Source organism: Mastomys coucha, unplaced genomic scaffold, assembly GCF_008632895.1.
Source record: "Mastomys coucha isolate ucsf_1 unplaced genomic scaffold, UCSF_Mcou_1 pScaffold6, whole genome shotgun sequence".
Classification (NCBI taxonomy): Eukaryota; Metazoa; Chordata; class Mammalia; order Rodentia; family Muridae; genus Mastomys; species Mastomys coucha.
Window position 1 is genome coordinate 48,669,876 of NW_022196912.1, and position 24,254 is coordinate 48,694,129.

Sequence of the window (24,254 nt, forward strand, 5' to 3'; positions counted from 1 at the left end):
GTCTCAGAAAAAAAAAAAAAAAGGCTTAAAGAGAAATGCTGAGTGGAATACAGGAAAATAGAGTGAAGGAAGGAGGAAGTGTTAGCTTGGTAGCAAATGTTCACTAGTAGTGGTCAGTTCTGATGGAATACTCCACTGACAGTATAAGTACCTGGAAGCTGGAACTAGGATCCTCTGTGGCAAAGATCTTCCTTCCTTCCCTGTTGGTGTTGATCATCTCATCATGCATGAAGACAGGCCACTATCCCAGCCCTCCAAAAAATGCAAAGCACAAAGAAGCCAGAGAAGAGAAGTCTAGATTGGTCCCATTCCTGTGGCGGGGGAGGGAGTGCTCCCAAAGACAAAGCATGAAAGGTGAGTTAACTTGACCGCAACCCCCTCCCACCAAAAAAACAAACAAAAAAAAAAACAAAAAAAACCACAAAAAAACAAAAAAACAACCATCTGAAATACAGGCCTTGGCAGCCGGGGATAGAGGTGGAGAGATGAGTTGCCCCGTGAGACCTGTCAAGCCACGACCTCAAATGGGTGGTCTCTCTCCTATTCTGACTCCAACAATTTTGAAATGTCCGCGAAAATGTTTGGTGAATCACACTTTCCCAAGTACCCTTACAAAATAAGACAGGTTAGCTAGACGGCCGTAGTTTTGCAATAACTATTACTTCAAGGGCCCTTAACACGAGCTTTGAAGTGAGGCTTTGTCTGTGTTCATACTTCATACATGTGTCCCAAAGTTCCGAGCCCAGCGAAGAACACTCAGACAGAAGGGCGTTGCGGGGGGGCGGGCTTGTAACAGCCACAAAAGGGCATAGCAACCAGAACGCCGCGAAGGTGGAGGGCCGCTCTGCGCAGGCGCAGGTGTCGTTTCCCCCCCCACCCCCCCACCCCCTGCGCGTTCGCGAAGGCCGGAAGCGAGTCTGGGGCCTAGGGAGCGCGCGTGCGCTGTAGAGAAAGAGAGAGGCTTTGGGGAAGGGGGCGCGGCATACACATGGCTCCCAAAGCCCACGGGGTTCGCCAGCCGTTCGGCAGGCAGAACCAGGTGCGGCCGGGGGAGGAGCCAGCCCTTCCCAGCCCTGTCTCAGTCTGGGCTCAGCTTGCCCTCTCCCTTTCCTCTGCGCGGACTCAACCGCCGCCCGGCTCCGCCCGAAGGGCCGGGCCGTCCCGCCCCAAGGCCCTTCATCCCCACCCCGCAGGTCCCGCCCCCATCCCGCCGGCCCCGCCTTCAGCCCCGCCCCTCGGTCCGCCGGCCCGGCCTTCCGCTCTCGCCGCAGAGTTGCTCCGGTCTCGCCGCTCCCCTCCTCCGCCCCGTGTCCTGACTCTTTTTTTTCCCTCCTTTCCTTCAGAGGATGTCCGCCTTCCAGATCAACCTCAACCCGCTCAAGGAGCCGCTCGGCTTCATCAAGGTCCTCGAGTGGGTGAGTGCAGCCTGCGACGCCGACCTCTCCCGGTCCGGCGCGGGGGCGCCTTGCGGGGAGGCGAGGACCCAATCGTGAGGGAGTCCCCGTGCTCGAAGGCCGCGCGGGGCGGAGATGGCGGCCGGCGTCGAGTCTCCGGTGTGGGCGGCTTCCCCTGGTCGCCCCTAGCCGCGGAGGCGTGGAAGCTCGCTCGCTTTTCTTCTGAGGCTCCACCGCCATCCGCAAAGGAAGATAGGACTTCCTGCTGCGGTCCAAGCGATACCGAGCCCCCGGAGGCCCACGCCTTCCGCGGGCGAGGCTGGACCTGGGTTGCGTCCTTCGCTGGCGGCGGGTACGGGCTCCTGTTAAAAATAGCGAGTGTTAGAGAAGCGGAGGGAGGCCCTTTCCCCGACGCATTAAATGGCCCGTTTAATGCCTGACCTGGAGTGGACGTCGAGATTGTAGTTAGTTTTAGCAACATCCTGCTTGGAAAGTCTGCTTTCAGCCCTTTCCTGCCAAACAATCATTAACATATCAAAAGATACTTACTAGTTAGACCTTGTCACACGCGGCTAAGTTTATCAAGCACTGCGATTTTCCTTCAAACTTAGTGGCCCACTCTAGTTCGGGGCTGATTTTAAGAGTTAAATGTAAGCACTTGGCATTTATTTGCCCAGTGTACGGTCAGGTTGTGTTTTCATAGCCGATTACGTTTAATTCCTTCACAATTCATTTGGATGGTGAAAAACAAGAACTCCCCAGTTTGGTGCATGTGTTTTAACGCAGAACTTCAAGTTCTCCGATGACTGCTCTGATTTTTGTATTTACACTATATGCCTCCAATTTTACGAAAACTGAAATGCTGCTGGTGCAACTGGCTAAAGACATGTGACTTTCTGTGCAAACCTAAGTTTAGAAGGTTGATATTTTAATTCCAAAAGTCATAGGGGAGAAATCAAAGAAATGTAAAGTCAAGAAAAGAACTGTGCTTTTAGTCTCATTGAATGTTACAATTCAGTTTAATAATTTAGATTTTCACTTAAATCAGAGGCAGTTTATATCTTTTTTTGAATATTTTAAAGTGGGAGTAATTTTGTTGTATGTTGAAATTATCTTTACATTTCTAAAGGAAATAATACTTTTCAGTTTGAAAATTTTTTTACACAGGCAGTAATTTTGTAGTAAGACTATAGAGTGTTAATGGTGTAGTGAATATTTACCCAACAAATATTTGAGTAGATATCATATACCAGCATTGTGCTAAATATCAGCTTACAGATGTGAATAAAACTACCTTTTTCTCATGATCATTCAAGAATGTAATGGAGAATATAAAAGTGCCATATGGTAAATTCTGTATTAAAGATACTTGTAAAGTGTAGTAGAGTAGACAGGAAGGCATCATTGGAGAAGACTTTATAGATGGAAGAACATTTGAAGAGTGAGTACTAGGTCACTTGGGTGGTGGATAGGGATTGGCTTTCTAAGCCAAAAGAGTCCTGTTAGTGGGAGGAAAAGTTGAGGCAGCGTAGCCCTATGTAAGTCGGTTGAAATGGACCTATTGGGCAAAAGTATGGTTATAAATGATTATAACAAGTTCAAAGCCTTTGTTCCTTCTGAGGTTAGTCTTGAAAAACTGGTCCTTTGTGTACAAGTTATAGAATATTAGGTTGTATTTGGGTAGTGTTCATTTAAGCTCAGATTCCAAGTGAATCATTGGATTTGCCTTTTAGAAAATTTTAGTTGTTAACAGTATAAAAATGGCCAAACATAGAGAGATACTTGCTGCTTTAGAAATTATTTGTGTGACTAGAAATTAAACTATGTATAGAAGTAGTAGCACTTGTATGATGACGATCCTGTTTCTGACTTCTTGTGGTGATGGCTTTATTGTCTGTGATAGAAATCATTGAGAACAGAAAATTATTTGGATTGTTATTAAGGATATGTTGTTGATGATCACTTCACATAGTGTAAGTGTCAGTCTCCTACTAGTATAGATTAGAGATCCAGCCTGCCAGCAAAGAAGAATAGTTAGGAAGATAAAAACATCTTGACATCACTGTTAAGAATTTCAAGTAAAGAACGTTCAATAATGTCAGGTGCCATGGAGAACTTAATTAAAGTAAAAGCCAAAGCATGCCCCTTGTTTTTAGTATTCAGGAGACCGTTGATGGCATTAGCAAGAATGGTCTCAGTAAAATCAGAAACTGTATTAATGTAGGTTAAGTGGGTAGATATCCTGTAAGGTAACGAACTCAGTGATATTTGACCATCAAAGAAAGTTGGTGGTATTATAAAGAAAAATAAAAACTAGTTTCAGTTTACAGCTCATTTGTTTAAATACTTTGTTTAGAGCCAGCCATTATAGTAATTTGATATGCAACAAAACCCCTCATGTTTCCCACTTCTGTTAAACTAATTTTTACTGCTTCATCACTTTTTTTTTTTTAATTTTGTTTTTGAGACAGGGTTTCTGGAGCTCACTCTGTAAATTAGGCTGGCTTCCAACTCAGAGACTCACCTGCCCCTGTCTCCCCAAGTGCTGGGATCAAAGGTGTGTGCTACCATTGCCCAGCTGTCAGACATATTCTTAAGTAAATCATTTAATTTCCAGACTGCTAGTGTGTACGGTAATGAATATACTTTGGTAAAACTGCTGATTTTTACTAAAGCCCAGCAATTTAGACATCAATCAGTGTAAGTGTCAAAATAAATAATGTCATAGTGTTTTTACAAAAGGAGTTTTTACATTTGTAGGTGCCTCAGAATGTCTTGGGAACTCTCAGGGGTCTGCAGGCTGAGATTAATGTTTTACTATAAGAAAAACATTGTTGGCAATGAAAAACAGAATAGAGTAGAAGCCTCAACAAAACCTCTGGGTATATGCCCTAGTTAGATATGAGTACTTCAAAAGGTAAACAGAGAGACTGGGAAAATGGGTAAGTGCTTGCTGCAAAAACCTGAGGACCTGAGTTTGGATCCCCAGTGGGCACGTCTGTAACCTCAGTACTGTCAGATGGAGATAGGTAGATCCCTGGGACTCCTGGCCAGCCAGTCAAGCTGAAATAATAAGCTTCAGGTTCATTCAGAAACCCTACCTCAGAAAATAAAATAGAGGGCAATACAGGAAGATAATCTCACATTGGATTGGCCTCTGGCTCCATTATGGGTGTGCACAGGTTAGTGCAATCTTGTGTGTGTATATGTGCATTCACACTTAAGAAAAGATAGAGCTACTTAACAAGGAAGACCTGGAGCAGTCTTCCTTTTGGGGAAGAAACAAATTGAACCTTCATCAGATACCCTGAAACATTGAGAAAACCGTTTTTCTTATTTAAAAACACAAATTTTATCAGTGCTCCATACTATAACTTATTCATGTCAAGCCAGACAAATCAGCAACGATGGTGCTTATTTACTCTAAAGATCATGAAAATAATTGAAAAGTCTGAGTTTTTTCATTATTATTTATAACATGTAGTCAGAGGATTACGCATGAGGTTGGTTCTTATTCTACCATGTGGGACCTAGTGATCCAATTCAGGTCATGAGACTTAGTGGCCATCAGCTGAGCCCCTGGCCCTGAAAATGATTTTAAAGTAAATATATTTATATTCCTTGGAATATAAAGCTTTGTACTCAACCAAACATTTTAAGAATAAAATGACAAATGCTTTCAGCATAATGATCTCTTCTTACTCATTCTTAATCAGAAAAGACTTCTAGCTATTTCAGCTATGTCTCAGGAATCTAAATCCTGAAGGGTTATGGGACTTTAGCAGAAGTTTGTGTGGTTGTACTGTAGAAGTACAGAGAGTTTAAATAAGCATTTTGATTCTGATTTCATTACTCATTTCATGAATAACTTGAAGTGTCAGTGTTCTCAGTGTTTAACTTAGTAAAAACAATAAATGTGTTTTTTATAGGAACAATCACTTGCAGTATATTTTTAGATCTATTTCTAAATATTTTGATTTCAAAATGAGATATTAAACATAAAGAAATGAATATAGATAACTTTGGTTTAATGACACTGAATAACAGTGAAGATCCTACAACTAGAAGTGCTTTGTTTCAGCACTCATAAATTAGATTAATTTCGGTATTTTCCAATAGAATTCTGAGGAGTAAGGTGTATAAATAGGAAATAGTACTGTGACTCTGGCTATGGGATAGATAATTTACTAAAAATACCAGGTGTCCCCATTTTCTTTTCTGATGAACTTTCATCCGGGTAAGAGTTTTGCACAAAGCTACTCTGTGCATCTATAATTTGGGTGTACATTTTAATGTTAGTACCTTAAGACATACTGTACCTTTAGAACAAATTTACATTTATATATTTCATTTTCTTTAGCTTGATCTTTGAAATAAGGTCTCATATAGTCCAAGCTGGCTTCAAGTTTACTTTATAGCTGAAGCTGGCCTTGAATTCCTGATTTTCCTGCTTCTAACTCCTGAGTGCTGGAATTATACATATATGTCACACACCCAGCTTATATTTTTAGTCTGCATTCAAATGGTATTTCAATAATGTCTTTCCCCCCTAACTTTTAATTTGATTAAGTAGAATCTGCTTCTATCTTACAATGTGGCCTCCAGTTAAATTTCATATATGAATGTATTATCAGTCTGTGCATCTTAGCAGACATTTTCAAACCACATTATGTAAACATTAGTTTGGTTATAGCTATTTTATTCCATAAACTTGTCTAGACAGGAACACTCACATTGGAATATATGAACACTAAATATGAGAAAATAAGTGAAGTTATTGTTTTGTCCTTCCAAGTATGGGATTCAGAATAGCTAGTTTACTACATTCACATATGACTTTCTTAATATACAGGCTCAGCAGCAAGATTTTAATTTGTCCAAAACTATATAAATAGAAGTTTAAATGTTTAAGCTGACGCTCAGCTGAAGATTGAATTCCACATCTGTGGTGTCATTATTCTTGGGTAGCTGAGGATGGGAAAAATACATTACAGAAAGGGCAAGGACCTAACTGGTGTCACTTATTTATTAATATAGTGTTAATAGTATAGGTTAACAGGCTCATAGAGCTATCCAGATAAAGTGAATGAACTGTTAGAAAGGAAAAAAAGGTGTGATTACTAGCTTTAAAATCCATTCTGCAATAGATAGGGCGCCAATCTGGAAAGTTCCTGCCCCATTTTTAATGTTACTTCTGTTCCATCTTATTGCTTCTCTATGAGAATGTGATTCTGATGTTGCATTATCAGGAAACACAGATTTTATGTGAAGTGCCCTGGGTTTAATGATAAATTTCTATTTTAAAAATAAATACTGAAAGATTTATACAAATCTTAGATATAGGTCAGGTTTTACTGATGGGCATCCAGTATGTAAGTTACTGTTTTGGTGTTTTTGTTTTGTTGTTTTTGGGGTGTGTGTGTGTGTATGTGGTTATTTGTAACAGAGTTTCATTACAAAGCCCCAGTTGGTCTGGAACTTGATATGCAGATCAGAGTGGTCTCAGGCTCAGAAATCTGCCTGCTTTTGCATTCTAAGTGCTAGAATTAAAGGTATATGCCAACACTTCCAGCTAATATATAACTTCTAATCTTGATCAGACATTCGGTAGAATAAAAAAATAGAGAGATTGTTGCATAGTTAGTTACTCTTAAAATGATTTTGGGTGTTGCAGTTATTATAAATGTGTACCATGTGCCTTTTATCTAGGTAAGGTGAATACAAGAATTGCTAGTCCAGGACACTCTAATTAAGACACTAAGGTGACTTTTTGTTTGTTTTTGTATTTTTTATATAAATACTACTGGTAGAGTTAATACAGAATGGGTTAATGTTTGTAGAGATTTAGGAGAATTTTCAGTTTTATCACAGTGAATTAGGCAGAAGCTTTAAAACAAATTCAGGAATGGGTGCATTCTCAGAGGAATATGTGTACAACTAAGACATAAAAACTGGTGTTTTTCAAAAACAGTACAATGTGCAATAATAACAGTACCTGCCAGAGAACTTAATTCAGCCAAATCTAGAAAGAAAAAGTTGTAGCTGCACTAGCCATGCCATTTATGCCATATTTGGAAAGTATTTGTTTTGTTTCTTAAATATAGACCTGAAAAGTTTTGGAGGAATCTCTTTAAACTAGGGGTACGTGATCAGATTGCCATTTCAGACTAGTGTGACATCATTCTAAAATAACTCTGTTAAAAAATAAAACAAAGCAAACAAAAATATACAAGGCATAGAGTAATTTAATGTGTTAACAAAGGTTCCTGTGTAGCCAAGGCTGACCTTGACCTTCTGATCCCCCTTTACCTCCAGAATGCTAGAATTACAGGCATGTGCCACTACTTCCCGTTTATGCCCTACCTCGGAATAAACACAGGACTGTGCATGCTGGGCAAGCTCCCTTAACAACTGACTAGAGTTGTATTTTTATTTTAAATCTTTTAAATCCATGGCATAGTTTACACTAACAGCATGTCATAGTTCAGATGGCAGCACTCAACAGTTCAGCAGCCATCAGTAGCTGATGGCTATTATATTGGATTTGATTCTTTAGAGTCCACACAATACAAGATGGGTGATGATTGGAATGAGATTAGAAACAGGAAAAGTTTGTTTAGCCACTCCCAGTGAAATCTGGTTAAGTGCCAAAACAAAGAGTTGTGGATGTGATACAAGCAGCTTTTAAAAAATGGTTCTAGACTAGGTATGCTGGTGCAAGCCAAAACATAGAAGTGAAGACAGCAAGTTAGACAATTATGGGAGTTGAAGGCCAACCTCATCTACAAAATGAGGCTTTATCTTCAAAACAAAAGCCTTTTTAAAAAAATTTCATATTCTGTATAATCTTATGCAACATGATTTTTTTAAATTCAGCATTAGGGTTCTGCACTCATCTATATTCATGTGACAAGCTATATAGTTCCCATATCTTTTTTGTTGTCCTCCTTTTCTAAGAATGAGGGGCTGGAGAGATGGCTTAGATATTAAGAGCACTTGTTCTTGCAAAGGACCTGTGTTTTATTCCCAACACCCATGCCATAATTCTAGTTCCTGGTGCTCTGTTGCCTTCTTCAGCCTTCTAACAACACCTGGCATTCAGGTGGATCACAGACACATGCAAGGAAAACTTTGACTAATGCACATACATCTTTTTTAGGAGATGGTTTGAGATGCCTTGCAAGAAGGCAAGGAGCCAGGGTAGTCACTAGACTACACCTGTATCTTTTTTGATACATAACTTTGAGTTGTAAGAATGTACCACCACAGTCTGTTTTCCTATTGCTTTTCTCTCCCTCCTCCTTTCATATAAACAGTGTTACTGTGAACATTCATATGTAAGTCTCAGTACATGAGAAAGGGTCTCCTTAGACCTTTGGATTAGAGAATCCTTTGTGACATTTTTCTTACAAGTATTTTACCTACTTTGTAACTTGCTTTATATTCAAAAGTTGACTTTTTAGTCTTAATTTATTTTATCTGTAGTTGAAATGAACTATCTTTTATGGTAGTGCTTTTTAAAAGAATCTTAAATTCTTCTACATGTTCACAGATTTTTTTTTAATGCTTTCTCATTTAAGTTCACAACTCACTTGAGCCATTTATTGAATAGCCCTTTGCTAGTTATCTACTACTGTATAATAAATTGCCCCAGCTTAGCAACTTAAAACAACAGATATTTATTATCTCATAGGTTCTATGTAGAAGGGATCTGGGACAGCTATCAGCTAGGGCTGTACTAATCTCCTAGCCTCAAGCTCAGTCATGTGGTTATAGGCAGTCCTTAGTTTCATGCTCTTAAAGCCTCTAAAATTTGCCTGAGGGGTTGAGGGTATAGGGGTAGAGCACTTGGTGTAGCATGTATCATCCTTGGGTTCAGTCCCTAGCATGTGGCATGGGGCACAGGGGAGACCTACATGCTGGATATGGTGGCTCAGGCCTGTGCTTCTAGCACTCAAGGAGGATCACCATGAGCTTCAGACTAACTTGGGCTAAAGTAGTGAGACCCTTTCTCAAAAACAAAATCCACCAATGTCTGAATAGTCTGAATCTCCTCCAAACATGGCAGTGAGTTTCTTGAAGTAATGAGAAAGTTCAAGAGAAGACAAGAGACATAAATTGGCTGTGGGAGGGTAGTTTGTTTATTTTAGGCAGTCATATGTATCTTGGCTGTCGAAGACCTCACTGTGTAGCCAAAGGTGCCCTTGAATTTATGGTCCTCTTTGCCCCCACCTCCTAGTCCTAGGGGTCACAGATAAGCTTATTTTATTCAGTGTTGGGATCAATCCCCAGGCTTCTTGCATGGTAAACAAACAAGCTACCAATTGAGCTATATTCAAAGCCAGAAGTAGCAGTCTTATTATAACATAATATTAAAAGGAACCTGTTTCTTCTGCCATATTCAGTACTCTGAATTTCAACAAGCTTTTCCTCTTGATGGAATTGTGGCAAAGGATTTAGACCATACCTTATATTCAACACAGTCCTTGCTCAGTGACTCTTGAGAGAATATTCATATCTATACGAAATCTTAACAAAATATCTCAAACTGTATGTAGACATTACCTCAGGCTCTTCATATGTGTTGCCAAGTTCTTTTTTTGTGTATTTCTTCTTTGGAGGAACCTCTGATTATTAACTACAATACTGATTATAATATTTAATACCCTGTAAGATTTAATACCCTGGAATGATTCATGAGAAATTATATCTAGCTTTTCATTATTGTAATAAAATAACTGAGGGTAATCTGCCTAGAAGGAGAAGAGGTTTTAGATTCAGTGTCAGTGATTTTGGTCCATCCGTGGCAGGCTCAGTTACTTTTGGGCCTGTAGTAAGTAGTGCTTGGTTTAGCAGCTGTACTTCAAGACAACCCAGAAGCAGAAAGAGACAGATAAGGTCAGGTTTCCAATGTTTCTTTGAAAAGGATGACCTTTCTTTTAATAAGGCTCCAATTCCTAAAGGTTTACCACTCCCCATCATGCCGTAGGTTGGCAGTATGTACTGGCATCTAGGGAACACTCATCCAAACTACAGTGTTTTAGCCAGGGTTTCTATTCCTGCACAAACATCATGACCAAGAAGCAAGTTGGGGAGGAAAGGGTTTATTTAGCTTACTTCCACATTGCTGTTGATCACCAGAGGAAGTCAGGACTGGAACTCAAGCAGGTCAGGAAGCAGGAGCCGAAGCAGAGGCCATGGAGAGATGTTTCTTACTGGCTTGCTTCCCCTGACTTGCTCAGCCTACTCTCTTATAGAACCCAAGACTTCCAGCCCAGGGATGGCACCACCCACAAGGGGCCCTACCCCCTTGATCACTAATTGAGAAAATGCTCCACAACTGAATCTCATAGAGGCATTTCCCCAACTCAAGCTCCCTTCTCTGTGATAACTCCAGCCTGTGTCAAGTTGACACACAAAACCAGCCAGTACATACAGCATCACATAGTTAGCACTATAGGCTTTGATAGCAATTATACATAAAAATGTTTCTACTGTTTGATGTAACTTTTAGCAAAGAGCCCCCAAATCTCTTTAGTTTTCTATTCTGGGAAGGACAAACAGTAAGTATATACATAGGCAATGTTAAATGTGATAAAGAAGAAATTGAATAGTGTAGATAGAATATTAGAGAAGGGTGGTAAGGGAGAACCCACTCTGCTAAGATTATATGGAAATAGTGAACTGAGGAAGTGAGCATGTGTTACAGTTAGAGGGGTAGCCAATGAAGACCCTGAAGAGTTGTTTAGTGATTAGCTAGCAGACATGTAATGTATGGAATGATAATAAAAAGGAAAAAGTAACGTAGTGTGTGAGTTAAAGATATTAGGGAACTGAAAGACATTCAAGAACTCAGGAGCTATTTGAGGGCTTTTAGAAGTGGGTACCTATTCTGCCTTACATATGTGTTTAAACTGCAGAGGCTGTTTTATTAGTAGTGCTCTGAAATTGTGGCAGAGAGGGAATTAGGAACACTACTATTAAGGCTATTAGTGCAGAATCCAGCTAAGAAGTTGATATGCTGGCCATTTAGATTTAGGAAGTGGTGATAAGTAGAGTCCATGTTATTTTGAAAACAAGAACCATTGACATTTATGGAAGTGTTGACATTTCAGATACTATAGTACCCAAAACAAAGTATTTAGTTGTGGAAGACAATTTATAAGACAAAAAAAGTTAAATTTTGTGTTGCACTGAGAAATGACAAGTGTTAAAATTCTCATGTATAACTCTTCTGGATTTTAGCCTTTATGCGTAGGTGTGGATATAAGTGTAGTATATTGTATGAACGGATTCTCTGTGTAATAATGTTTCATTAATCATCAGTACTGTAGTAATTAAAAGCTTATTCTGTTGTACAAATGAATTCTAGTTTATGTGACTCTCTAGCAATACTTAGGATGCTTCTGGGTCTTTCTATTATAGGTAGAATTTAAGGAAGTTTTGTTATATTTTTAAGCATATACATAATCAAGAAAGCTGTTTCCAACTTTTTTTTCAAACCCTGAAATATGTGAAAATGACGATTCACAGGTTCATGAAGTAGAATCTCTTTGTCTACAGCCTCTTGTTTTCAAGAGTTCACTAATTACTTGCACTCAGACAAAAACCAAAACACCTTCAGTTTATTTGCATTTAAATTTTTGATAGGGAAAAATGGGTCTTGTTTTATTTTTTGTTTTTGTTTACTTGTTTGAGACAGGGCCTCTCTTATTTCTTGCTGACTTGGAACTCTGACTCTATGCACACTAAGCTGGCTTTGAACTCAAAGTAATCCACCTGACTCTGCCATAATGCCCAGCAAGTCTTCTCTGAATTTCATGTTGTATGGGCTAGTATATTATACTTGGGAAAATAAAATCTCATCTGTTGACATTTGCACATTTTTATAAAGTTTTTAGTGTATGGTTAGTAGTTTCTAAAATACTTCTGAACTTGTTTTTAATGATCACGTACTTATGTTTTAATGACCTTTGTTTTGGTTGTAGTAATGTTTTGTTTTGTTTTTTTCTATTTTTGGTCCCATTTTATGTAGTTTGCTTCCATCTTTGCTTTTGCCACCTGTGGTGGGTTTACTGGCAGAACAGAAATTCTAGCGAACTGTCCTTTTAAAGTTGGTCACAATAAGACGGTTACAGCTACTTTTGGTTATCCATTCAGGTGAGTTATCTTTTACTTGTTTAACAGCTGTTCTAACTTCATACTTAGTCATTAGGATCTTTAACAATTCTGGATTGTTCAATCTCAGCTCTCGGAAAGCTAAGGTAGGAAGAGAGTTCCAAGACAATCTGCTTCCAACCGTGCCTCAACCGAATGGACTTAGGAATGTTTTCCTGAACTTTTATTTCTTGAAGGTGGTAGAATGTTTTAGATTTGCATGTTTATTTGTGGTCTTTAGACGTTGGTACAGACCACTGCCTGTCTGCAAATTTTTCATGGTCTCTGGAAGGAACTATACAAAGGGGAGTATGTTCATTACTTTCTAGTTGCTGAGACCAAATATCTGACAGAAGGAAAAAGGAAGAATTGTTTTGGCCGACAGTTTCAGAGGCTGTACCATAAGCTAAGTTGGCTTCATGTACTTGGGCAGAAGATCATAGTAGTGAGAATGTGTGGCAAAGGCGATTCTTCATCTCATGGTAAAGCAAGCATGCCTGTAATATCCTACTTCCTCTTGGAAAGACCCTTGCTGAAGTTCCAGAACCTGCCATAACATTCCTAGAGAAACATTCCTTACATGAACCTATGTGAGAAATTTTGTACAGGCCATCATGGCTAGCCCATGTCTTTAATTAATCCCAGCACTCAGGAGGCAGAAGCAGGGGGATCTCAATGAGTTTGAGAACTGTCTGGTTCTACATAAGAAGTTCCAGTTCCACAACACCAAGGGCTACATAGAGAGACCATGTCTCCCAAACAAACTATCATAACACAGTAGATCAGAGATGGGAAAAATGGGGACTACTCTGTTAGTGAGCTCATCTGCTACCAACAGTCAAACATAGTTTATAAAGATACACATTTCTCATGTTTCTGCAGTTACTGATCTGAGTGTTCCATGTCATTTTAAGACATACATAAAGAATAAATGTTTCTCAAGAATAAAACCATGCTTATTTTACTTTTAAAGGAAAATAAACAGTAACAAGTATCTCTGTGCCTTCAGTATTTCACTGAAAAGTTTATTGTAAATATTGTCTAGCATATGAATCTTCTGCTTATTTTGCTTTACTTGACCTCTCAAAGACTCAATTTTCTGTCCAATAAATTGGAAATATAATCTTTTAAGAATGTTTTTAGAGTTAAGAAAAGTTTCAGGATTTCACTATGTAGCTCTAGCTGGTCAGGAATTTACTCTATAGATCAGCTGACCCAGGAATTCATAGAGATCTGCCTTCCTCTGCTTCTTGAGTGCTAGGACTAAAAGCCTGTACTCCTGCACTCTCTGCAAATAAAATAATTACATTAGAGATCTATATATACTGAGAACTTACTGATCATCAAAGATTTTCCATCTCTGATCCATTCATTTTGTTACAGTAACCATCTTTAATGACATTGGTTTTATAATTTATAAATGGGGAAGATGTAAGGTAGTGTGAATTTTCATTTAGCTAGTTAATCAAGGGTTAAAATATGAACCATGAGGCTGGAGATGTGGCTCAGCAATTAAGGGCAGTCTTTCGAGGACCTAGGTTTCAATTCTCAGCACCCACGTATGGCTCACAATTGTCTGAATTCTAGTTCCAGGGAAATCTGATATACTCCTCTGGCCTTTGTAGCCATGAGACACACAGGTGTATACAGACATACATGCAGGCAAAACATCCACACACATGAAGTAAAAATTAAAACTGAGTCTGCAGGTTGGTTGAAAATACCTTTTAAAAAACAAGAAGAAAAAGAAGAAGAATATCATCACAATTGTTCTAGAATTAGTGACATAGACCTCTGCCTCTTAGAATAGAAATGTGAATTGTAAAGTACTTTTATAATTTCTTCTAATATGATACATGTTAAAATGTTTAATTCCATTTATATTCAATTTATATTCCATCTGTCATAAACCTATTACTGAATAAATTTTGGGGTATATATAATATGAGATTTTTGGTTTAGTTAACTATTTCAATCTTTATTTTTTAAAAAGAAAATGTTTTTAGTGTACTTGGGGATTATATTTTGAAGTGCCAATATTCTGCTTAAGTATTTCAGTGTTAGGAGAGTTCAGTCATTCGTGTATTTATTTGAGCCTTTTTTTTTAATAGGTTGAATCAGGCATCATTTCATACACCTTCAAAGGTCAATGTGTGTGAGGTGAACTGGGAAAAGCATGTCCTCATAGGGGATTACTCCTCTTCTGCACAGTTCTACGTTACATTTGCAGTCTTTGTGTTCCTGTACTGTATTGCTGCCCTTGTGCTCTATGTTGGTTACATGAAATTCTACCGGGATAGTCGCAAACTGCCCATGATTGTAAGTAACCATTTTATGTCTCTATACAAAGATAGTATGCACACATATAAGTAAGTTACAGTACAAGGTAACCACAGATGGTTTTCCTACTAGAAATACAAATTATTGACATATGTGTTTGACAATGAGGAGAGCTTTACCTATTAAGTTTACTTCAATTTTCAGTATATTTATACTTCAGGGATTTTTTTTTTAAGCCTAGAAAACCCTCAAATATTTGATAACTTGTTTTAAGTAGCAAACATTTAAGAACTTAGTGTCTTTAATTTGTCAACTTGCAGGACACATGAGTTCCATTTCTACTTTTCACCCTTTTCTCCAAACTCCCTGTATGCCACTTCCATTTCTCAGGGATCTTCATGGTCTTTATCAGTGAACTGGGGCCCAAAGCTCACATCTGACCTTTTAAAATAGAATGTTCTTTAGAATGTGGCTCTACCTGACCCTTTATGTTACACATTGTGATGGCTGCTGTTATGCTACACACTGGCCTAGATTATTATTCTATTCATTATTACTGGTATCAGTAAGTTATATTTAATCTTTGAATGTCAGTAGAGGATTTGAATTGGAAGTTCTCATACCTTTTTGAGGGCTTCAGAGTCTACTGAGCTAGAAATAAAAGTAATCTTTGATATTAAGGGAATAGACTCTCCTGGATTATCACTGGCAACTCTAGCCATGGTTTCTGTTAGACATCCACTATAAAGGAATTGCTTTAAGGTCAGTGATAGTGTGATACTAGGCATTTGAATCTATGAAAAAAATCACTGAAGTCTTTAAAGAAGTTGAGAATTGACCTTAAATAGAAGGCTGTTTTAATATGAAGGAATTATTAAGATAAATTGTATTTACCAACTTATTTTTAATTTTTGCTGCTTGGATCATAAGAATGTAAAATGGTAAGTAAAGAAGAAAAACATTTTTTATCATGCAGATTTTCTATTTATGTCTGGATAAGTATATGAAAGCTACATAATTTCATTAAAATACTTCTTGGCTATTAATTACCTTTTTAAAATGTTTTCTCATTACAAACTAGGAATCTGTAGCTTTGAACATTTTAGGCTTTGCCTTAAAAAGTGACTAGATTGATCATAGATAATTTTTTTTAATTCTATATTAAAAGCTTTTTTTGCATTTTGTCACTCTACCAACAAATTTCCTTTTTACTAAATAAAAAAATTAACCCTCTCTTGCATTTATCTAATAATTTAAAAAGTATTATACTTAATATTAAGAAGTAGTTTGTAGAGAGCTTTCTATATGATCAAAACAATCTAGTTGAAGTAAGTTTCTATATTAAAGTGATTTTGTACAGATATTGATTGTACAGATATTCCAGAGTTGGTCTCATCAATGGTTTTTGCTAGTATAAGATAGAAGAAGTATATTTTTTTTGTTTTGTTTTGTTTTGTTTTTGTGATACAGGGCCTCATATAGCACAGGCTGGCCTGCTAAGTAATTAAAGATGACCATGAACCTCTTAATACTCCTGCTTGTGCTCTTAGGTGCTAGGAATGCAGGCATACACCACCATGCCCAGCAAAATGGGTGCTTCTTATTTATAAAAGTAAAGTTCAGGATCTGGTGAGATGGCTCAGCAATTAAGAATACGTATTGTTCTTCTAGAGGACCTGAGTTTAGTTCCCAGAGCCTATGTTAGAAGGCTCACAACTGTCTGTAACTCCAGCTCCAGGGGGGTCCAATACTCTTTAATGGACTCCCCTCCACCCCCTAGACACACACATGCATACAAAATTTAAAATAATAAAAGTAAAATTTTAAAGTAAAGGTAAATTTTGAATTATTTAAATTTAATTATAAGTATAAAAAGGAGTTGATATTTTAAATGTAACATTGACTTTTGGGTACTATTGATTAATAAGTGTAAATTGATTCTGTACTAAGGTATTTTAAGTATTCTAGTTTCAGATTTTTTTTTTTTTAGTCTAGGTTTTCTTTTTTAATATAGGACTTTTTCGTATTAAGTAGCAGATGGCATCATAGAGGTACTACAGATCAAGAATATCAAAAATGAATCATGGCAAAAGGGATTTTTCAAATTCTAAAATCTGTTACAAATCATATTTTAACTTGTTGGTTGGAGCCCAGAAGTGCTAGGTCACTGCATCATAGGGCTCTAGGTAGAACCATTCACTTAGACTGCTGTGTGACTAGAGTCTAGGAGGACATACTTTTTAGGCACTACAGTAAACCCTCACTTTTCATCCATCAGAGGTTTATTTTATGTGCTGTGCTCAGAAAAGTTTGTACTGAATATGTAGATGCCTTAGTGTAATTATCAGCAGATTCGAGTTAAAGAACAGAGCCATTGGACTGGGGAGATGCTGCAGTTGGTAAAGTTCTTGCTCTGCAATCATTGCAGAGCTGAGATTACAAGAAGTACAAATTATAACCCAGGACTGCAGAGGGTTTGGAGACAGGCAGGTGGATGCCTGGTGCTCACTGACAGGCAGGTTAGCCAAAGCTGTGAGCTCCAGGCTCAATGAGAAACCCTGTCTCAAAATATAGAGACCAGCTGTAGAAGACACCTGACATTCGATTCTGGCCTCCACACACAAGGTTATATACACATACACAAAAATAAGCATAACCAGAAAAAAACATGTCTTAGCCAAGAATTCAAAAAGACATAAATGCCTGAAAATTAAGAAGTTTAACATACTTTGGTCAAAGCTATAAATTTAGCATTGGAGAATTTTGCTTACTATGATATTTTATTGGGTTTCCAAAAGAGAAGAAGTACTTAGAAAATGTCTGTTTGTAATGAAAGGGAACAAAATATAGGCATACAGAGGGTACTGTCCCCACAATTCAGAGAATGCTGGCTGTGATACTTGTTTTTTGTGTGGTCATTTTAAAAGTATCAGAGTTAATGAAAACTTAAATGCAAATATCCGTGTTTGTCTAATTAGCCCTTGGTTTTGTCCTCTAAGGACAAATATTTATTCACTGTGTGACTTAAAGGTGGCTGATAAGATAATTCAAATCTTTTTTAATTTTTTAACGTTTATTTCAGTGTGTATGTGCGTGCACATGCAGTGTGCACATGTGGAAGTCAGAGGACAACTTGCAGGAGTTTGTTCTCTCCTTCCACCTGTGGGTTTTAGGAATCTAACTCAGGTTGTCAGCCCCGGTGACAAGTGCCTTTAACTGTTGAGGCATCTCACTAGTCCATGATAATTAAAATTTAATTCCACTGATTTTTTTTTTTTTTTTTTAAGAGAAGTCTTTGGTGGTAAGCCCTAAAACTCATTTCTGGATTTGAACTAACTGGTTTTGAGTTAACTTTGCTGTTAACAAACAGGAGTTCATACTTAGATGTATCCCATATGCTTAGAGAAATATCAAAGCTATAAACTAGATCATTTCCATTAATTCACAGGACATCCAAACAGGGTGGGCTTTAACTTCATGGTACAGAGTCCTACTCCAAGTGATTAGATCTTTGTAACCAGTCTAGTGAAAAACATTTCAGTTCCCCAGAAGAAAAGATTAGGTAAGGAGAAGTTGGTTGCTTTGTTAAGTTTTTTTCTTTCTTTATCTTGTTATTCTATAAAAAATATCCAGTATTCATTTATATTTTGGGGAATGTAATAAATAACAGGATTCAGAAGAAAACAATTAAAATTCAAAAGAAACTATTTCATCTTTTTGTTACTATAATGAACATTCTTTTTAAAATTTTATTGTAATTTTTTATTTTTTGAAATTATAATTACATCATTTCCCCTCTTCCCTTTTTTACCTCCAACATCTCCTATGTATCTCCTTTTCTCTCTCAAATTCATGGAGTCCTTTCCTTTATATTTGTTGTATATTTTTTCCTAATTATATAAATAGAATCTGCTCAGTTCATAAATTGTTGCTTGTATGTAGATGATTTCAACTGACTACTTGGTATTGGATAACCAGTTCAGGGCCTCTTCAGTGGGGAAGACTATTTCTCCTACTCTGGTCATTCCTTAGTTGCCTGTTGTTCTTTGTTTTGGGTTGAGACCGCCTGAGCTTTTCCTCCTTCCATACTGACATGTCTATTAGTGTCATCCTTCTTCAAATCTCTAAGCAACCATGTTGATAGACTTCATAGGTGTAGTTTCTCTGACAGTTCTAGAAGACACAGTCTCACAGCAAACTTCCTGTTCCTCTGTCTCTTACAGTCTTTGTGCCTCCTTTTCTTCTCTTGTTCTCTACATTTGATTAGTTGTGGTTTTCTGTGATGGGTCTCTGCCTATTGCAAAGAGAGGTTTCTTTGATGAGAAGTGAGAACTACACTTATCTGTGGGTACAGAGGTACATTCTAACTACTTAGAATATAGTTAGGGATTATGTTGGTTTATTTAGTAGAGTGGCAGTTTTAGGTTTTCCTCCAAGCTCCGTAATTTCTTGACTAGGTTTCTAGTCAGGCTTGATTTCCTCCTTATTTGAGGAGACCTTACATTCAATTTACATAACTGTTGGTTTTGACCCAGCTATACATGCCACGTTAGTCTTTGTGATTCATAGCTATTATAGCTGAATAGGACTATTGGTTGCTTCTCTCCCTTAGAATTTTGCATGGTGCCTTGTGGTAGTTCTCAGGGAAGAGGCTTTCAGGTCAGTTGCAGCTTGCGTCCTCTGGGTTCTGTATCAGAAATGCATAGTGTCTTCAACAATAGGAACTTACCTTGTGCCTCTGGGGGTCAACCAAAGGCAACAGTAGTGTCTATAATGTTTGGGAAGTCTCTCGGACAACTCTGATCACAAATCTTATGCCTGGTGTTGGAGTTTCTGCTAGCAAGTCTATTATGGCTCTTGACTTTTACAGGGAACATTGTTGGCCTAAATGGGGAAATTTTCATTTAAACTACATGTATACACAGACTTACATAACTTTAGGCAGTTAGATAATAACTTCAGGGTGACTTCAGACATCCTGTTATTTTTATCCTTTATATTTAGCTTCCTCTCCCTCCTTAATTAAAACCCCATAGTTTTTAAAATTTTTATATGTATAGGTGTTTTGCCCACATGTATGTCTGTGTACCACACGCCTGCTGGGCCTACAAAGACCAGAAGAGTGTGTCAAATTCCCAGAAACTGGAATTAAAGACAGTTAAGAGCCACCATATGGGTGCTGGAAATTGAAGTTGGGTCCTCTGGAAGTATAGGCATTGCTTTTAACCATTGAGCCATTTTTCTAGCTCCTAATAAAATTAACATTCTTAAAATTCATAGTCATGAAACTTAAAAGACTTGGTTGTATTTTTTAACTACTTCATTAATTGATTTCTTGGAGAATTATTTTTGACAAGACTTAGAATTTTATCTCAATATAGGATAAGGGAGTTTATTTGTGTATGCAAAGGATTGTAACAGAATATAATTAAAGGACGTAATGATGTGAGTAAAGTTGAAGGACAGTTAAAAAAGAAAAACTGGTAGTGTCCATTTATAGGTCTAAGCAGGGTCGACAACTTGCAATTATGATGATCAACAAAGATTATAGAATGAAAAAAAAAAAAGTCTGGTCTGGTGGTGCATGCCTTTAACTCCCTGGAAGCTGAGGCAGGTAAATTTCTGTGAGCAGGAGGCCAGCCTAACCTATATATTCAGTTCCAGGCCAGCCAGTGCTACATTGTAAGACTGTCTCAAAAAAGCAAAACAAACAAAAAAAGATACAGAGAAATGCACTTAATTGTTGATAGTAGAATGAAGTGTGACTCTAGGAGTAGATGGTCAAGATTATGGTGACAACTTACAAAACCTTGCCTTTTTACATAAGTGGACTTAAGGGCTAGAGAGATAGTTCAGTGGATAAAGAGCACTTGTGAAAGCAAGAGGATCTGAATTTAAATTCCCAGCACCATGCCATGGGGGCCTCCAGTTTCAGTGTGGAGTGCAGAGATAGGTGGGTCCTGGGGGCTTGCTGGTTAGACAGCCTAATTCAAAATGAGGAATGTCAGGTCAGTAAGAGACCCTCTCTCAAACAGGTAAGGTTGAGAACAACAGAGGAAGACACTGACTTAATCCTGTTCTCCATGTGTACACATGTAGGTGTGCATACTCACCAAAATTAGAAATAAAAATAGAAAATAAAAAGTAAAAAAAAAAAGGAATACCCAGCCATTCTTGCAAGGAGGCACCAAGATTGCTCTGAATTCAGGGCTAACAAAATCCTGCCTCAAATATAAATATAACTTTAAGTTACAGACTTCTAAGGAAACGATTAAGTCTTATTGTGTCTCTGGCATGGTGCTAGAGACAGTAAATACCAATGGTGATTAGACTGAATGTGACCTTTTATACAGAGTAAATCATGATGACCAACTATTTCTTGGTATCATGGAATTAAACGGAATCCTGATTTCTTTATTGCTGATATGAAATGTACTACTTTTAAGTTGATTGTGTACTAACTGCTTATTTTTCTCTAGGACTTTATTGTTACTCTTGTTGCTACTTTTTTGTGGTTGGTGAGTTCCTCGGCCTGGGCTAAAGCTCTTACAGATATTAAAATAGCTACTGGACACAGAATTATTGAGGAACTTGATCCTTGTAAGTCAGTAGTCACATGTCACTTTGTCTCCGTGACTAGTATGGGATCCCTGAATGTATCTGTGGTAAGTGTCAGATACTTGCATGGTTTGTTTCATTTAATAGAACAATATTAAAGAAAGCAGTAACTTTCAGTAATCTGAATAAATCAATTCTTATTTTACTTAGCTATTTGGATTCTAATTAGAATATATATGTGTGTATATATACATATATACACAGTTTATATATATATACTTATATGTGTATGTATATATATACATATATATATGTGCATATATACATATATATACTTGTGGAAAGTATGACCTGTAACCAAGATATAAAGACTAGAAGATATTAATAATGATGTACTACCCATTGTGGTATAGTATCTTAAGTTACTCAGCCATTCTGAGAGGAATAGTATAGTTAGTTTCATTGTACAGCTGAGAAAAACGTATGTATCTCATGTATTATATTCCTTGTAGGAAACACAACTTTTAAACCAGATCAGACTTTGACCCTGTTCTCTTAAGTCTGGTTTACTAAGAATGCATAAAACTAATATTTTTAAAGTCTCTTAAATCTGTAAAATTTTATATATGAAATTCATTGAATATTTTTTCTATTTCATCAAACAAGTTTATTATCAATAATGTTGAGCATTTTCTATTTTAGAAGGCTTTTTCAAGAAAATACTTTTATATAAGTTGAAGCCAGTACTGCCTTATAAAGCAATTTACCCACGTTCACGTTTATAACTTTGTAATGTAAAAGTCAGGATTTGGAGCTTAACAGAGTGCTTTGAGTAGAGCAAGTTCAGAAGAATTTTGTATGCACTTACACAAAGACATGTAAAGCATTTGCTCTTTAGTTACATAGAACCAACTGTAAGCGTCTTACCCTACTCTTACTTCATAAGTCACATCATGGAGCGATGGAAGGACTTTGTTAAATAACATAGGTAGGTTCAGTTTGTTCCCTCTGAAGTTTCATCTGGCCCTATGAGTATATGGAAAGAAAACTCTTCTGTGTTGATCAGGGTAGGATGGAAAGTAAAGTTCTGGCTCCAGCTGTTGGGAACAGCAGTGAGCAGTCAGAAGAGGGAAGGAAATCAGAGATTCAATGGAAGAAAAGTTAAAACTTAAAAGATGCAAACTCAGCTTCCCATTGACCCTCTTCACCCTGGATACCAAAGTCTAAATTCACAGTAATAAAGGGAAGACCTCACTTTTCTCAGATGTAATCAAAAGTTCTGCATGCAGAAATAAAAGGTTTTCATTTTTGTTGTTTTATGTTAGATATAGAGGTTTAACATATTGGGTATAAAACATTTTACATCCATAATTTGTACATTGGACTGTATGTAGTCTTTATTTTTATTCTACTTTGTATGTATTTTAAAGCAAACATTAGATTTTTTTTATATGTGGTTTCCTCTTTCATAGATCTTTGGCTTTCTGAATATGATACTTTGGGGAGGAAATGCTTGGTTTGTGTACAAGGAGACCAGCTTACATAGTCCATCAAATACGTCAGCTTCCCAGAACCAAGGAGGTGTTCCACCCACTTCTGGAATGTAATTAAAGGGAGAAATACACTGTATGAAATGTGTGTTGTATTATGCCTTGTTGCCAACACCTTGAGAAGCATTATTGTTTCTAATAAAAAGTAATGGCTTTTTCAGTAAATTGGTGGGTTTAAAAATTTGCTGCTTTTCTACATAAAATGTGCCTTTTCTAGAAATTTAAGATGTAAATGTATTTTTACATGTAAGTTTGAAAATTCAGGAGCCTGTTATGAGATGATGTTACTTTTAACTGAACAATAATTTAACTAAGTTGCTTCTAAAGTGTTTACACCTTAAACTTTAACATAAACCTTCATTCAGAAAACAGTTCTGTTGTATCATAATATAGGAAGAATGTGTTTGGAATATACACTACTGTTAGTTTGTACACATCATATCTTTAAGGCGTGGCTTGTTTAAGAAAACCTTGATTGCATAAATCATATTTAGAAAAAAATTAGTGCAATTTTATATTTGAATATTGTTCATGTTAAAAAAATTGAATTGCAAAGACTGGGTATATATTTTGTTTCTGTTTTTCTAAATGACCTGCTGTACTTATTAGGTGTACTAAAATTGTCTTAGAAGCAAGAGTTTGAAAATTGTAACAAATGTGTAGAGATAACTTTGCACTTGTGTTACTGGGTATATTCATTATTTCTGGTGGTTTCTTAGGCTTGCAAAGAGCATGGTTCCCAAGATGGGTTGCTTTTCTCCAGACCCTGTTTAGAGGGTTACTAAAAATTAAGGTTGCCTTTTACATTTGAAACATTTCACATTAAGTCAATGACGTTTCTTCTGAGTTTAACATTGATATTGTGAAAATAAATGCAGTTCAGATTTCTTACTTCTTAAGATTCATTCTTCACAAAAGGGTGATTAAGGAATTATGCTCATAAAGGAACCTAAGTAAGCTGTATTGTGTGTGTACTGCCTTTACACACACACATTTGTGTATGTTCAGAATACAATGCTTTTTGATCCTGGCTTTTTTTGTTGTACAGGGATTCAGACTTCCTATTCTTACAAGATGATGTTTGTATGTAAAACACATCTTACAATATTGCCTTATTTTTGTTGCTTTATTCATGGAAAAGTGTCAGTTTGAGAATGTATGTTTAATAAGCAAACAATAAAGAAGTTAAAATAAAGAATGCCCCATTGTTATATTACAATGAACTCTTCATCCTAAAGGTATAATCATTGCAAAATGGAACCTCTTTTCAAAGCAGGAGATAGAATTACAATAGTTTCTTTTTTTTTTTTTTTTT

General features: G+C 37.1%; 1 protein-coding gene and 1 long non-coding RNA gene across 3 annotated transcripts in view; one reads left to right on the top strand and one right to left on the bottom strand.

Annotated features, from left to right (window-relative positions):
* Nucleotides 1–839, bottom strand: part of LOC116079798 — an 18,228-nt gene extending 17,389 nt beyond the window's left edge. The window contains exons 1-2 of the long non-coding RNA XR_004114156.1: nucleotides 505–839; nucleotides 152–311 (exon numbers count right to left, since the gene is read on the bottom strand). This is a non-coding gene — a long non-coding RNA (uncharacterized LOC116079798). The remainder of the gene's footprint in view (nucleotides 1–151; nucleotides 312–504) is intronic.
* Nucleotides 838–24,134, top strand: Sypl1 (synaptophysin like 1). Of its 2 annotated transcripts, none has more exons than XM_031355845.1 (6): nucleotides 838–858; nucleotides 1,344–1,415; nucleotides 12,430–12,554; nucleotides 14,663–14,870; nucleotides 21,311–21,496; nucleotides 22,862–24,134. In XM_031355845.1, exons 2-6 carry the CDS (start codon nucleotides 1,347–1,349, stop codon nucleotides 22,994–22,996), a joined length of 723 nt encoding a protein of 240 aa, XP_031211705.1. In that variant the 5' UTR covers nucleotides 838–858; nucleotides 1,344–1,346; the 3' UTR covers nucleotides 22,997–24,134. The 2 variants fall into 2 exon arrangements, with proteins under 2 accessions (XP_031211705.1, XP_031211704.1); XM_031355844.1 differs by lacking the exon at nucleotides 838–858 and adding an exon at nucleotides 879–1,039.
* Nucleotides 24,135–24,254: the final 120 nt, after the last annotated feature.